Here is a 15,410-nt window from a genome sequence, read left to right as displayed (position 1 = left end):
AAGCTTTAAATCACTCTGTATTGTCCACAAATCTCTCCAGGGCAAAGGGCCGCCCCTACTCTCAGTCATAATCCACCAATACAAGGCCAGGAGAACACTGCGCTCGAATGGACTCCGTCTCCTCGCCACTCCAAGAATCACCCAAGCCAGGAGTGGCGGTAGACTGTTCTCCATGAACGCAGGCAGACTGTGGAATGCCCTCCCTCTGCAACTCCGAAACCAACCCAGTCATGTCATCTTCAGAAAACAGCTGAAAACCCTCCTCTTCCCGTAACCTCTTCCCCGTTCTGTCCATTTCTTGAGTAGTTACGCCTAGCGCTGGGAGGCCTCCGGGTAGCCATGCTATCTATAAATGCCCTTTTCATTTAATTTCATTTGCCGATCTCAGGGGCCTGTTGGGGATATACCATTTAAAAAGGTCCCGTAAAAATGTTGGACCTTCTTTATAGAGTTATACACAGTGCTTTAAATGTTACCCTCTGGCCGACTGGCAGCCAGTAAAGGTCCTGAATCCTTGTTCTAACAGACTGATATTTGGGTATATACAGTACGATTCTTGCAGCAGCATTTTGTACTGTTTGCAATTTTCTAAGAAGAGTGAATTGGATATTAATTTCTGTAGTAGGGGATCTCTGTGTATAGTCATAATCTAGTGAATAGTCCCGCCCATGTGCGTTGACCCCGGAGCAATCAAAAATAATCTCTTAAGGTGTTGAAAAATGCAGAACTGCACAGACACTTAAGAGAAAATTAAAGACAGATAATGCAGCCTATATAACAGGCTTCACTGTGCAGTACTTTAACTAGAAATTCCACCAAAAATCCACAAACAGCAAAGTCTGTCCAGATTTCCCTTGCTTCAGCAGCAAAAACCCTCTGGAATGATAGAGAGGAAGACATGGACAGACAAGCCCCATAGGCTGCCAATATGTGGCTCAAAACAGGATACTGTGCCTTAAAGAGAACTTTCCAGAACTTCACAGTATCCCAGAATGCACTGCAGGTCCCTTTTACTTTCAGTTCCTTTTTTCGGCTCCTGCAAGCAGGACCCTGGAGCATTGAGCTCTCCCTTTTCAAGGGTTTATTGGTGATTTTTCACTTTTTGTTCAAGTTTCAGTGCTTTTCTAAAGTACTTTGGTGCTTTTGTCTTGTTTAAGCTTTTGGTGCACTCTTTTATTGCCAAATATGCCTGCATTATTTGACAAATGTCCAGAGTGCTCCAGGAAGAAGGCCAAATCGGACCCTCATGAGGTGTGTATCCTCTGCCTTCCCTCTTCCCATGTCCCAGAGGAGTGTGTGATTTGTCAAGGACCTGAAGGATAGAAAGAAGATCAGGCTTCAGTGCCTTGAGGAAAGAAGGCTGAAGCGCAAGGTGGGTCTGGAGGGGCTTCCTCTGCCCGTGCTGAGGCCTCTGGGGGGCTCCCCAGGGGCGGGAAGACCAGCAAGAGTCCCCATTCTCCGTCTGGGTCGATTGCACCGACTACGGCATCGAGAGGGATGACTACAGTCTGTTCCCCGTCTCCCCAGGGCTCTGGGTCGAAGCGGCGTCGACGCTCGACGTTGAAGGAACTGAACAGACCGCCGTCAAGGTCACCTGTGACGATTTCGTCGTCGTCCTCGTTGGAGCCGTCGTCGAGTGATCGACGTCGACAGGCCCGGCGTCGGCGCTCGTCGTCGAGGCGACACCGCCGTTCGCCGTCGGCGAAAAGGAGAAGATCGTCATCGATGGGATCCTCGGCGTCGAAGAGAAGATCGCCGTCGAGGCGAAGGAGATCGCCCGAGGTGAAGGAGATCGCCGTCGAGGCGAAGGAGATTGCCGTCGAGGCGAAAGAGATCGCCGTCGAGTCGAAGGAGATCGCCGTTTCCGACTCCTGCAAGCAGGACCCTGGAGCATTGAGCTCTCCCTTTTCAAGGGTTTATTGGTGATTTTTCACTTTTTGTTCAAGTTTCAGTGCTTTTCTAAAGTACTTTGGTACTTTCGTCTTGTTTAAGCTTTTGGTGCACTCTTTTATTGCCAAATATGCCTGCATTATTTGACAAATGTCCAGAGTGCTCCAGGAAGAAGGCCAAATCGGACCCTCATGAGGTGTGTATCCTCTGCCTTCCCTCTTCCCATGTCCCAGAGGAGTGTGTGATTTGTCAAGGACCTGAAGGATAGAAAGAAGATCAGGCTTCAGGGCCTTGAGGAAAGAAGGCTGAAGGCGCAAGGTGGGTCTGGAGGGGCTTCCTCTGCCCGTGCTTAGGCCTCTGGGGGGCTCCCCAGGGGCGGGAAGACCAGCAAGCGTCCCCATTCTCCGTCTGGGTCGATTGCACCGACTACCACATCGAGAGGGAGGACTACAGTCTGTTCCCCATCTCCCCAGGGCTCTGGGTCGAAGCGGCGTCGACGCTCGACGTTGAAGGAACTGAACAGACCGCCGTCGAGGTCACCTGTGACGATTTCACCGTCGTCGGAGTCGTCGTCGAGTGATCGACGTCGACAGGCTCGGCGTCGGTGCTTGTCGTCGAGGCGACACCGCCGTTCGCCGTCGGCGAAAAGGAGAATATTGTCATCGATGGGATCCTCGGCGTCGAAGAGAAGATCGCCGTCGAGGCGAAGGAGATCGCCCGAGGTGAAGGAGATCGCCGTCGAGGCGAAGGAGATTGCCGTCGAGGCGAAGGAGATTGCCGTCAAGGCGAAGGAGATCGCCGTTGAGGCAAAGGAGATCGCCCTTGAGGCAAAGTTATTCGCCGTCGAGGGAGAAACGGTCGACGTCGAGGAAAAGACGCTTGCCGTCGAGGGACCGACGCTCGCCGTCTGATCGCCGTTCTTCGACGTCGAAGAGACGTGGAAGGAAGCCTGGCGCCATGGGAGGTTCGCCAACGTCCCAGGCTGGAAAGGAAGGTGGATCACCGGGTTCGGTGTACTCCATGGTGCATACCTCGACTCAGAGCCCTCTTTCTAGATTTTTGGGGAATAAATGGGAATATTTTCCTTAAGGTTTTCATCAAAAAATATGCTGAAGACACCACCTTGGATACTTGAAGTTTTAGACTCAACTTATCGTCTATGATAACTCCCAGGTTTTTGGCTTTAGTCACAGGTGTGGGAGGGGGGCTATGTCTCTACCAGATACATCGTTACCGAAGGTAAGTAACTTGTTCTTTACTTCAGTTACAGAATGAATGCGTTGTCAACCTAGTCTAATATTATCATTAGTGTTATTATTGCACTATTGTCCCTGACACGATCACAGTCTCGAGCAGCCCCTACATAAGTTCTTATTTGGCTTTTTTCGACTCTATGGGAGATAATTTTTCTTGAGCACAAAACATTAGTGCAAATGCACAAAATATGCAGAAACAAATTATTTAAGTTCAATGTATAAAAACAACTTGCTTAAATCTAGAAATAAATTGAATTGTGTCAGGGTATACAAATGAGTGCTGAAATCATGAGGTTAATGCTTTATAAGTCTGGTCTAGAAATGTCATTAGCATTATTATTGCACTATCTTCCCTAACACCAAAACAGTATCTAACTGCCTACACAGTTGATCTTAATTTTGCCTTATTAAAAATAGGTTGTGAATACTTTTGTCTTCAATACAAGAGAATGGGGCAAATACATAAAACGTGCAGAAGAGATTCGGTTGCGAGTCCACAAAGCCGACAAGCAGTTTTATCTTTGAATACTGGTACTGGGTTCCATTTGCCATCAAATTCATAGATCGGGATATAAAACAGTCTGAACCTTAAAAATGTAATTTTAACAATCCCAGGCAAGTTTGGCCCTAAATACTATTGGCTCTGTAAGGAAAAAGCATCAAAGACTAAGTCCATGTGATAGAATTGTTTAACCTCAGACTACTCAGAGTCCCTCTGTCTAAGAATAAAAGTTCCACAGAGTAGATTTTTCCAGGCTGGTCGTTTGTACTGTGCCATTGACTCTAGGTAAGGTGGTTTGTAAGTTTCTACGTTTGAGGGTAAAATTTACAACTCCTTATATGTAGTTTTTTTCTTACTTCTTAATGGATTGAGAATTTTAATGTTGGATCCACTTTTGCACAGTCACAGACATAGTTCAAGGTGCTCCTGTAATGAAGTGATACTAAAGTTTTTAGACTTAATTCTAGCCTGATGACACACTGCTTTGCCACCAAACAAGTTTGCAAATCTTATGACAGATTTAGTGACTGACTTAAGCTTACTGATGAGTAGATGGTTAGACCATAATATCTTGCTGTCAAATATCACCCCAAGATAATCGTACTGTTTGACCATTTCAATCGTAGCATCTCCTATTACCTAACCCGCAAGCTTCGATTTCTTCCAAAAGTTGTGATTTTTGTTTTTGACGGAATTAGCAATTAATTTGTTTTCCAATTTGAATTTGTTCAGGGGATTTCATTGATGTTGTTGGCCTTATGGCTTTTGTGACAGTATCACCAAATCGTACGCATAGGACATATATGATATTTTTGTACCTCCCAACCTGGGTGGAATGCCCTGATCTCACTCAATTTCAGTTAAATTGTCGATGTACAAGGAAAATAATAAGGGGGACAGAATACAACCTTGTTTGAGGCCATTCTCTGTGCAGAATTTAGATGTCAAGGTATTGTCGGTGGATAACTTTACCTGGAGCCATGTCTCAGTATGTAGTTCAACAAGCAAATGCAACAAACAGATTGATTTTCCACTTTGAGATTAGCTAATAACCTTTGCAGATTCACTTTGGCAAATGCAGTGGAGTAATTCACAAAACAGGCATATAGCGTTGTTTTATTTGTTGTTGATTTTTTTGCGAGTAGAGTGAGTGCCATAATCTTGTCAACAGATGAACAGCCAGTTTGGAAACCAGTTTCTGCTAATGATATTAGAAGTTGTTCCTAGGCCCAATTCTTCAGTTTATTTAATAGGTGGTTGGCAAAGAGCTTCCCTTCAAAGTCTAGAAGTGCTATTAATCTGTAGCTTGTTGGATCTTGCTTAGTGCCCCTCTTATAAATTGGATGAGCTACTGCACCTTCCCAAGAGTATGGAACTTGCCCAGACTGTGTTCCATAAGAAAATAACTGTTCCAGAAGTGTACTCCAGAGGACATATCTAATTTGACGACATCTATCAATATGCCGTTTGGACCAGCCGCTTTAGAAGAGCGACAGCTTCTTATTAATTTTGATATTTCCTCCTTCGTAATGTCAGGATACATTGCAAAGTTGCTTGGAAATTCGAATGAGTCATTGATAGCTGATTTATATGGAGATTTCATATGTGTTTCCCACTTTTCATGTGATATACACAGGTCATCTGGCCGCTGGTATGATCTGGATCTTTGACTAACCAAAGTCCAAAAGAGGAATATTTCGCCATACAGTTGGTAACTTTTTCATCAGGACAGACAGTAGGGAATCTAATGTATATTGCCAGGTGTTCATCCAGTCGTCACTCCTCCCAAGATTGGGTTGTTCATTTTTAAAAGATGAGCATGGTGGCTGCAGTGCTCCAAACAAAATAGTAGCCTTATTTTTCAGAATGCTGTTCCATTTGAGCTTCATGTTATTGACTGCGATCATATGGTTACTGTTTGCTGCAATCCGAGTTTCTAGCTGATCTAGTTTGACATGAACAACTGTCTTTTTTAACATTTTCTACGCATTGGCAAATAAAAAAACCTAATGATGAATTGGTGCGCATTTCCAAGGAGCGAAATCTTCAACTGAAGTCTTAGGTAGAGGTGTTAGGTGCCCAGTGGAAGTAACTTGATTGTCAAGTTTAAAACAGTGCCTACAAAATGGACTCTCTTATCTGTATTCCATTAAAGGATAATGCAACTCAAAACAATCCGTGCTTCTCCCAAAAAAGGGTTTCAAAGTTTCACAATAACAAGCCAGTTATTACAGCTAGAGAAGCTGCCCTCCCTTTGCATGCATTGTGGTTTCTATTTACAAAACTAAACTGGGTAGATCAAACAACAGGTTGTGGCTTATGCTGCAACAGTAGAAGGGAAACCTCTCTCCTATCCTGCTGATTCACGACCTATATCGAGTTTCTTACCAGAAGGTGAACAGACTTTTGACAGGCCACTCTCTTGTCCATTATAATTACATGTGATGCCTTGTAAGGAGCCCTTCTGTGTAACAGTCTCTTGGCTGAACTTTGGAAAGCAGCTTTACCGAAGACCATTTATCCTTTCTGTAGAGGTCACGGTCCTGATTTGAGTGCCAATAAAGGTTCTTCAGAATGAGTCCCTTCCCTAGATACATACGAGGCCCACAACGTCCCTCTTGGATGCCATCAAAAGCAATTAAAATGGGGGATTTAAGTTAATGCATTGCATTGAGGACACTTCCACTGGGCTGCGGTTTATCCATTACGAGACAGTGTCCGTTTGTCACTTATTGTTGATTATTGTGCATATATATGCTTTTTGAGCCTTAAAGTGCAGTAATGTTAATAGTTTTGGAAATTGCTTTCGTGGATGATCAGTGTCTGCAGAAAATAATCCCAAAGTATATGAATCCCGGCCGTAAATCAGTGGCTAAAGGTATGCAATCCTTTCTCCACCTGAGATGGGAGATCTTTGAGTGGCTGGTTATACCATGCATAGGTTGTCTGATCTCATGATAGCCACCTCAGGGTCGTACCATTGTCTGCTCTGGCTGTGTGTCGGGTTTGTTTGCTGCCTTTTATTCTCACGCATCGCAGTTTTCTTTTTAAAAAGGTGGGAAAGGAAATGGCACATTGGAATTGTACTCTGAGGTGCCAGGGCTCCTGCATGATCCCACTGTCTGTAAAACTGAGGCCAAGAGGCCCAAACGCTGATAGGCCTGCCTCGCGTATCAAACACGTAAAGGTCCATTTGCAGGGCCAAACTGGGGACTTAAAACATTCTAAGTTGTGTGATCGTTTAGTTGGGCAGCTTAAAAGTGGCCCAGGGGCCACAAGTATTTAGAACCTCATCAAACTGTTTTCAATCAGACAGACAGGCAGACCTCAGAACTTTAAAATCTCTTGTCATGAGAAAATGAGATCTACTTACTGCCTTCCCAAGAGTAGGTTACCCTCTCCAGTTAGCCAAAAAAGTGTAATTTCTCATCATTGGCTGCCATAGTCATTTAGAAAGCCACCCCTGCGGTGTAATGTATTCTGGTACGTGGGCTTCTGTGACGATGGAATGTTTTTCATGCTTTATAGCTTTGTATACAATTCAGACTGTAACATTAGTTTTCTCGAGCTATGAAACCGATTTCGCTGATCGTCAGTTCACCAAGTGCACATAGTGTTTTATTCTATGCATACTTAAATAATCTTGATTTCTTTTATAGATGACTTTGAGGATGATTTTGACCATGTAAGTCCAAGTATTTCTATCAGCATAAGGCCTATTCGAAGGCTCACGGAAAATGTAAGTTCGTATTTATAACTACAAATATTCGTTCGTTTTTCGCAAGCAAAGTTTATTCATAGTGTTTCTTCGCTCTTTTCTTAACGTATATTCATGCTAGTATTCAAGTATGTCAGTATTCGGATTTTTGTTCCTGGATGTTAGTTAGCCTTCCTGTTTATGTTGGTGATGTAATTAAAACATCATATAAACTAGCTGTAACAGAGTTGAATAAAGTGAATGAAAGCGTGGGAACATGGTTAAAAAAAGACCAGTCAGTGCCTTAGTCTATTGTAAATGAGGAGTAGTCTAGCGCTTATCAGTTTGATTATAGTATTAATTACTGTGATGTAACTGCCCCATGCCTTTAATAATTATTTATGAAGCGGTGATTCTGCAGAACTAAGTTAAGAAAGGGTGGATCTGCCTTCCTTTCCATCGTCTGTCTCCAGAGGTTCCAGTGGTGACACATGCTTCCTTGGCAGGTTTAGGAGTGCAGCATGGTAACTCAAAGCAAGGGATTCTGGTCCGATTTGGAAGGGAAATATCGTTTACAATGCGGTGTTTACACTGCACGACGTTCACCACGCAGCTATTACAACGCAAGTCATTACTACGACTTGCGCTGGATGGAGCTCTTGGTTAAGGAATAGTGTGATTTTCTATTCCAACACCTTCCCTACTGTTACGTTGGTTGGAGATGGAATAGAAAATCCTATTAATCCTCAATCCGTGCCCTTGAAAACCACACTGCTTGTCAGTGTGTGGGAGTTGTCGGTCGCCTGTTACGTCATGAGATTATTCCTGATACAGGTCAAGGGAAAGAACATGCTGACAAATCCCATGGCTTCCAAGTTTTGAGCTTGCCTACCTGTGACATGTCCATGTTTTTGGTGGTTTATGTGTGACATTTTAATGTCTTATGTGTAACATTATGAGTGACACTTCATCATGAATGGAATAAAGGAGGTATGGCCATACTATAAGATACAAAATGTCCACTTTTGTGCAAAGTAATGATCTAGAGGCGGACATAAAACGGTTTAGAATGCTAAGTGATCTTGGATAAAAATCTAGAACTGGCCAAAGGTGTCAGTCATATAAGACACAAAGCCACCTGTCAGTTGTGTCATTGGATTGTCATAACGAACTCCCTCCTGTAGAAAAACACACATGTGCACACAGAATTTAAAATAATGCTAAAGGTTCTCTTAGTATGTTTTTGAAAATGTATGACCCTCAAACATTTACATCTGTAAAACCATGCTTGTCTGATCATTTTAACAAGACTAGTGAAATAAAGGCAAACTACAATTCTCTGAATGCATAATGTTAAACGAATTCTCAAGGCTTGAACCATCGATTCCTCAGTTTTTCAATTTATGATTTATAGAATAAAGCCATATGTAAACAAATCATATACAAATGCAACAGTAGACTAGCAATAATTTCCTTGCGCTCAGATTGTTGAAAGTCAAAGAAGGTCCCCCAGGACTTTAACCGGTGAGGTCAAGATTATGGACAAGTCGTGACAACAAACGTATGTGCGCCCTTATCTTAAAAGGATGCCATAACATTTAGTCTCAACGATAATAGCATCAGTTCACATTTCACTTAAGTGTCATGAATTACAACAGCTGTATAAGATCTACAAACACATACAGGTTGGAAATGTGATGCAAGTTATGCAGTAATCCTCTACACTATGAAACTAGCAAAAATCCGCCTTTGTTTGGACTGGTCTCAAAGCCTCACTTCATGTGACTCACACACCTTACTTTCTTCTGCCAACAGAACTTTACATTCTGCGACATAGAATTGTGTTTTTTCTTCTTAAATTCATGGTCACCTCGACCCAACATGCAAGTGGTGTTGGAATCAAAAGCCAGATTTACCTATGAGTGTCAAAAAATCTGATTGTGCTTGGAAAATTCTAATATATCTAAAGGCGCAGACCCTAGATAATTCCACATAAGTCTGCACGATCTGGAAAAGATTAAAAGCTACTGTAGGAGTCTGATGTATCATAGTATTCATGTTTGAAATATAATGATATTCCCTATCGTTCATAGTTAAAGCACCATGTTTCAAAATGCTAGATTCTGCCTTCCTCGAAGAGTATACATTTTGCAAATTACTATTGTGGCTTGTGTAGGCGGGCACAAGTTTCACAAGGGCAAGACTTCAAATTCTTTGTTTGTGTGATCAGTAAAACACATGGACAACATATATGTGGGACAGCGTTTCCTTTCGATGAAGTCTATCCAGGTTTAGCACTGTCTGGTGCAAAAATAGATGTACTGTATAATTATTTATTTTACCACTGGATTTTTGTGTCTGTCCTCTGTGTTTTAGGTACAACTCTAGAGAGTAATTCTGTAAACAAAAATAGTTTAAGGCGCATGCTGATCCGGCTTCAGTAACCCCCACCCACCCTCCTCACTGAATGGTGCCTGCCCTCTGTGGTGTTCGGCCATGCCGAGCTATGTACATGGGGTGATAAAATAGATGTGTGAGGGGAGCTGGCCAGCTCTCCTTCAGAACAATGTGGTGTTACGTTTCTGTGAGATCAATCAATCAATCAATCAGAGTACTTGTAAAGTGCGCTACTTACCTGTGAGGGTCTCAAGGCGCTATGGGGAGGGGGGTCTGCTGCTACTGCTCGAAGAGCCAGGTCTTGAGGAGTCTTCTGAAGGCGAGTAGGTCTTGGGTCTGCCGTATGTGGGTAGGGAGGGTGTTCCAGGTCTTGGCGGCGAGGTACGAGAAGGATCTGCCACCGGAGGTCGTTCGTTGGATGCGAGGGACAGCGGCGAGGGCGAGGCTGGCGGGGCGGAGCTGGCGGGTGGGGGTGTAGAAGCTGAGTCTGCTGTTCAGGTAGGCTGGTCCGGCATTGTGGAGTGCTTTGTGTGCATGGGTGAGGAGATAACTCTCCTGGGCTGTAAATTGCCAAGCAACACAGTAATACTTCACACATATCAAGCACGGTCCTGATCACCAGCTGGGAAAATGCTACCAGTGTTAATGGAGTACATAGCATATGGGCTGGCCTGCTACAGTCAGTTTCTGGCATAGCTTTGTGCACGAAGCACCACGTGTCTCCTCTGGCGGCAGGTACGAAAATATAAAATAAAATACAAAATTACCGCCCTGCTATTTGCTTCACCGAGATGGCCAGTCAGGCACTGTGTGCCGTTTCGGTTGCTGCAAAACGGCATCACAGGCAAGGCGCGGCCCCCCAAATACACGTGTGGGCACAACCAGGCCTGAATTTGTACATTTTTTTAAGCGTAGTTCAGAGAGAGGCCCGCTGAGAGATCACGTGGTACACCCGGAGATTCAGAGACCGGCTCGTTATGGTTGAAACCGGCCACAGGCACTATACAAATAAACTTGGATCATGAATGAGGATTGATGTTTAAAGTAAACAACCCATTGACACCCACATATTTTCTAAGGCAGCAGGCTCTTCTCTGTGCAGCACAGAGCACCCTTCCTGCGTGCTGCCTGCTTAAATGCATAGGGCCAGGTCTAAACTAGGGTGGCATGGTGAGCAAAAAAAGGATGGATTTAACCCAGATCTCTTGACTGGGGGTGAATGTTTTGATTTGTTCTGCATTCTGTCCATCAATTGTGTGTCTTTTGCTTAAATGCAGCCTTGTGGAGAGTGCCAAGTGGGGGTTTTCCAGGGCACTTTGCTTTACTAATGCATTTTAGTGCAGTTCCGTCAGGGTCAAGGATGAACTCAAAAAACACCTTCCGGGTGCAGGGTGCTGGGGCCCAATGTTAGCCTATGGGGATAGGGGGCCGTCAGTTGGTGGTTGCTCTCAGGCAAGCCACTGGGTTGAGGGAGAAAACTGTAGGAGAGTGGGGTCTGCAATCCTATGGTCACCCCCGATTTTTGCTTTTTGCTTCACTGGTTTACGACTTTCCCTGGCTGTGGGCCTGCTAATCAGACCCACAGCCTTGCTGTCTCTCTGACAACCATGTACCTTAGGTGCATATCTAATTGGATACTGAGTCATCTTATCATTCCCTGTACAGTGTACCTTAGGTACCCAGGGCATAGGTGCACTCAGGGCCTACCAGGGGCTGCAGCATGTATTATGCCACCCCTGGCTGGCCATCCAAATCTGACACAACTGGCTGATCAATCAGCTGGGGCAAGGTGGTGTAATCACCCTTTGCTTTAGATATAATATCCCTATATCTAACCCTAAAATGGAAACATATCCTCCTATCAGTCACTCCTATGGCAGGCCTTATCAATCCTGAAGGCTGAGTGCTTGGAATTATGTGAGATGGTGCTCTAGCATGAGCTGAGCCTGTCTGCAGCTTTCAGAACCAAGTCCTTTAGCTGTTTCCATGATAACGCTATACCACTTACTCTTAAGAGCATTATAATCCTTGCGGTTATTGCCAACTTTGGTATAGCATTATCAAAACATGTCGAGTAAGGTGTCATACGAATTGGAATACTACCCCCTCGCCAATTCTGGCGTCGGGGGTAGCATTCCACCCTTCTAGAGGGACACAACATGTATGTAACTGGGAACCCCGGTTAAAGTTAACTCGAGCCTCAGCATCACAAAATGGATGCTGCCACCACAGACACAAGTCTGACCTCCTGCTGCTGGGAGTCCTTCCAGCGAGGGAGGTCTGGACAAAGGGTTTCCTGCCTTGGGAGGTGCTAGCACCACCCCAGACAGGATTTTGTGTATCTATAAGAAACAGGTTAGTATCAGATTCCTTACCTTAGAATATCCCCAGGCGTCAGTCTGGATCCGGAAACTTTTGCGTTGCAGTACCCCTGCGCGTCGGTAGGCGTCGTCTGCAGGCGTCCCCTGCGGCTCCGCGTCCGTTGTTGGCGTCGTGCGCCGTGATGACGTCGCTGGAGTATATAGACGCCACATCCGCGCGCTGACGTCAGTTCTTCTTTTTTCCGCGCCAGTTAGCGCAGATCCGAGAGAAGCAGTACTCCGGTCTTTTGACCAAAGTTTTTGAATCTTTTGATATCTCTACGGTGCCGGTAGGATGCCTGGTTTTAAGAACTGTGATGACTGCGGCCGCACGATGTCGGTCACGGACCATCACCGACTCTGCCTCCGGTGCCTGGGCCCCAACCACGACGTGGACGCCTGTGTCGATTGCCGGGCCTTGACGAGTAAAGCTAGGCGGGAGCGGTCCCGCAAGCTACTCGAGCTGCGGGTGTCGGCCCCGCGTCGAGAGAGGTCCCGGTCCGGCCGGAGGTCAAGGGAGCGGTCGCGGAGCCGTCACGAACGCTCCGGAAGTCGTCACCATTCCTCTGGTTCCTCAGGTAGGAAACATAAGAAGTCGGGGCGTCGTCATCGTACCCCTGACTCCCCCCCCGACGCTTGCGCGATGCGGCCGGGGGTTCGGGTGGCCCCACCCCCGCGGCTCCGCATGAGCCGCCGGCGCGGCCTGCTCCATACCCTACGGTCCCTGGGCAAGGCGCGACGCCCGAGGAGATAGAGGAGTTCCTCATGGCCATGAGGAAGCTGTCTCCTCCGACGGGGCCTATGGCGCCTTCGGGCCCTGTGCCCCCGTCCGAGGGCCATAGCGGGTCGGGTGCTCCTGCCTCGACGCCGCCGGATGCTGCGGCCCGGGTGCCGCCGACGGCTCTGGTCCCGGCGCCGCAGGGGCCTTCAGGATCGACGCCGGCTGGCCAGCCGACCTCTCCGGTGCCAATTCCATCGGGGTTGCCCCCGACGCCGTCCCCGCGCGGCGCCGGTTCTCCGGTGCTGGCCCCGGGTGGCGCCGTCCCCATACCCTCTCCGACTCCGGTCCTGGAGTCGGACCGGCGTCGCCCGACGCCGAGTCCGACGCCGATGGGGCCTGTGAACCCCGAGGAGCTGGTCTACCTTGTTGATCCCGATTATGATGAGGAGGTAGATTACGGAGAGGATTGGGAGGGGTCTGAGGACCCTCTGACGCGTGAGTGTCAGTACAATGTGGACTGGGCAGGTGACTTGGGTGACGCCAGTGGTCTAGACGAATCCCCTAACCCTGGCTTTGTCTCGCCTCCTACCCTGGCTTCGGAGGAGGGGGCAGCCTATTCAGTGGTGTTGATGAGGGCTGCCAAGGCCTTACACCTTGAGCTCCCCGTCGCGGCCGTGAGGACTAACATCCTCACTGAGGTCCTCAAACCGCAGTCATGCCCACAGGAGCCACTGCTGCCGTTCAACGAGGGCTTGTCTGACGTTCTTTTGGGCACGTGGTCCAGGCCCGCTTCAGGTTCGCCTGTTGATAGGAACGTGGCCAGACGCCACCGTCCGTGTACGGATGACCCCAAGTTCCTGTCCACCCATCCCACCCCTGAGAGTCTGGGGATCCAGGCCTTGACTTCCCAGACCGCATTCCCGTCTGCCCCGCCCGACATGGAATCTAAGAGGTACGACGAGTATGGAAAAAAGGTCTTCTCGTCCCTGAGTCTGGGACTGCGGTCTTGCAACACCGCATGCCTCTTGGGCCGCTACACCCACTCTCTGTGGGATACGGTCGCGGACTTGCTGCCGGAATGCCCGCCAGAGGTATGGGCAAGGCTATGATTGAAGGCCGAGTCGCAGCGAAATACTCCATCAGGTGTGGTCTTGATACGACCGACTCGCTGGGCAGAGCGATGTCCACGACGGTGGCGATTCGTCGCCACGCCTGGCTGAGATCCGCCAACATTTCGGCAGATGTCCAGAATGCTTTCATGGACATGCCGTTTGATGGCAGTCGCCTGTTTGGCGACAAAGCGGACCACGCGCTGGAGCGCTTCAAGGACTCCAGGGTCACGGCCAAGTCCTTGGGTCTCTCGACCCAGCGCCAGCAAACGGGTTTGTTTCGCTCCTTTCGTGGCCAGGGAAGGGGCGGTCCCACATGTGCTGCCAGCCACGCGCCGCAACAAACTTATCAACGCGGTGGCGGCCGTGGAAACCGCCGTGGAGGTGGTCGGGGACAACGGCGAGGTCAGACCACACCTCCCCCCGCAGCATCCGCCACAAAATCCTCCTAGTCCGTGCTTTCAGGCCCATGTGATGCCGGTGGGTGGCAGGGTTCGCCATCACCACTCCCACTGGCGCACAATCACATCGGACAGGTGGGTGCTGCAGATCGTCCGACGGGGCTACTCCCTCCCCTTCGAGACCAGTCCTCCAGCCATGCCACCGCAGAACCACCGTGTGTCGGGGGACCACTTGACACTTCTGCAGGAGGAAGTTACGGCCCTCTTGGCCAAGGGGGCCATCGAGCATGTTCCTGGGCCAGAAGTAGGGCGTGGTTGCTATTCCCACTACTTTCTGGTACCCAAGAAGGAAAAAAGGGGGCCTACGTCCTATCTTGGATCTAAGGAACGTCAGCAGCTTCCTCCGGAAGGAGAAGTTCAAGATGTTGACTTTGGCTCAGGTCTTGGCTGCTCTAGACCCGCAAGACTGGATGGTAGTGTTGGACTTGCAGGATGCGTATTTTCACATCCTCGTCCTGCCGGCCCACCGGCGTTACCTGCGGTTCACGGTAGGCCAAGAGCACTTTCAGTTTATCGTGCTCCCCTTCGGCCTTACCAGCGCCCCACGGGTGTTCACAAAGGTGATGGCGGTGGTCGCAGCCCATCTGCGCAGGTTAGGGGTTTCAGTCTTCCCCTCCCTAGACGACTGGTTGTTGAAGGCGGGCTCGCCCCAGACAGTCGTCCACCACCTCCAGATGACGGCAGACCTCCTGCACGAGCTGGGGTTTTCCATCAATATGCCGAAATCACACCTGTGTCCCTCTCAAAAGCTCCTTTTCATCGGAGCGGTTCTCGACTCGGGGCAGTTTCGGGTTTATCCTCCGAAACGGCGAGTCCAGGATATACAGGCTTTGATTTCCATCTTTCAGCCGTTATCCCGGGTTTCGGTCAGGTTGACGCTGCGGCTGCTGGGGCTGATGGCTTCCTGCATCCTTCTGGTGCATCACGCCCGGTGGCGGATGCGTCCTCTGCAATGGGACCTGAAGTTTCAGTGGGCCCAGCATCAGGGCAACCTGTCCGACCATGTCTTGATCTCAG

The 15,410-nt window shown here is 48.0% G+C and overlaps 1 protein-coding gene across 1 annotated transcript in view; it reads left to right on the top strand.

Annotated features, from left to right (window-relative positions):
- The window catches only part of CPLANE1 (ciliogenesis and planar polarity effector complex subunit 1), a 2,360,818-nt gene that overhangs the window by 1,260,264 nt on the left and 1,085,144 nt on the right, over positions 1 to 15,410 (top strand). The window contains exon 29 of the mRNA XM_086960545.1: positions 7,308 to 7,387. Coding sequence (XP_086816671.1) covers positions 7,308 to 7,387 — 80 coding nt within the window. The remainder of the gene's footprint in view (positions 1 to 7,307; positions 7,388 to 15,410) is intronic.

This window comes from Lissotriton vulgaris, chromosome 3_1 (assembly GCF_964263255.1).
Source record: "Lissotriton vulgaris chromosome 3_1, aLisVul1.2, whole genome shotgun sequence".
Classification (NCBI taxonomy): Eukaryota; Metazoa; Chordata; class Amphibia; order Caudata; family Salamandridae; genus Lissotriton; species Lissotriton vulgaris.
Note: the sequence above shows the minus strand (reverse complement) of the source record. Positions and strands in the feature narration are given on the sequence as shown.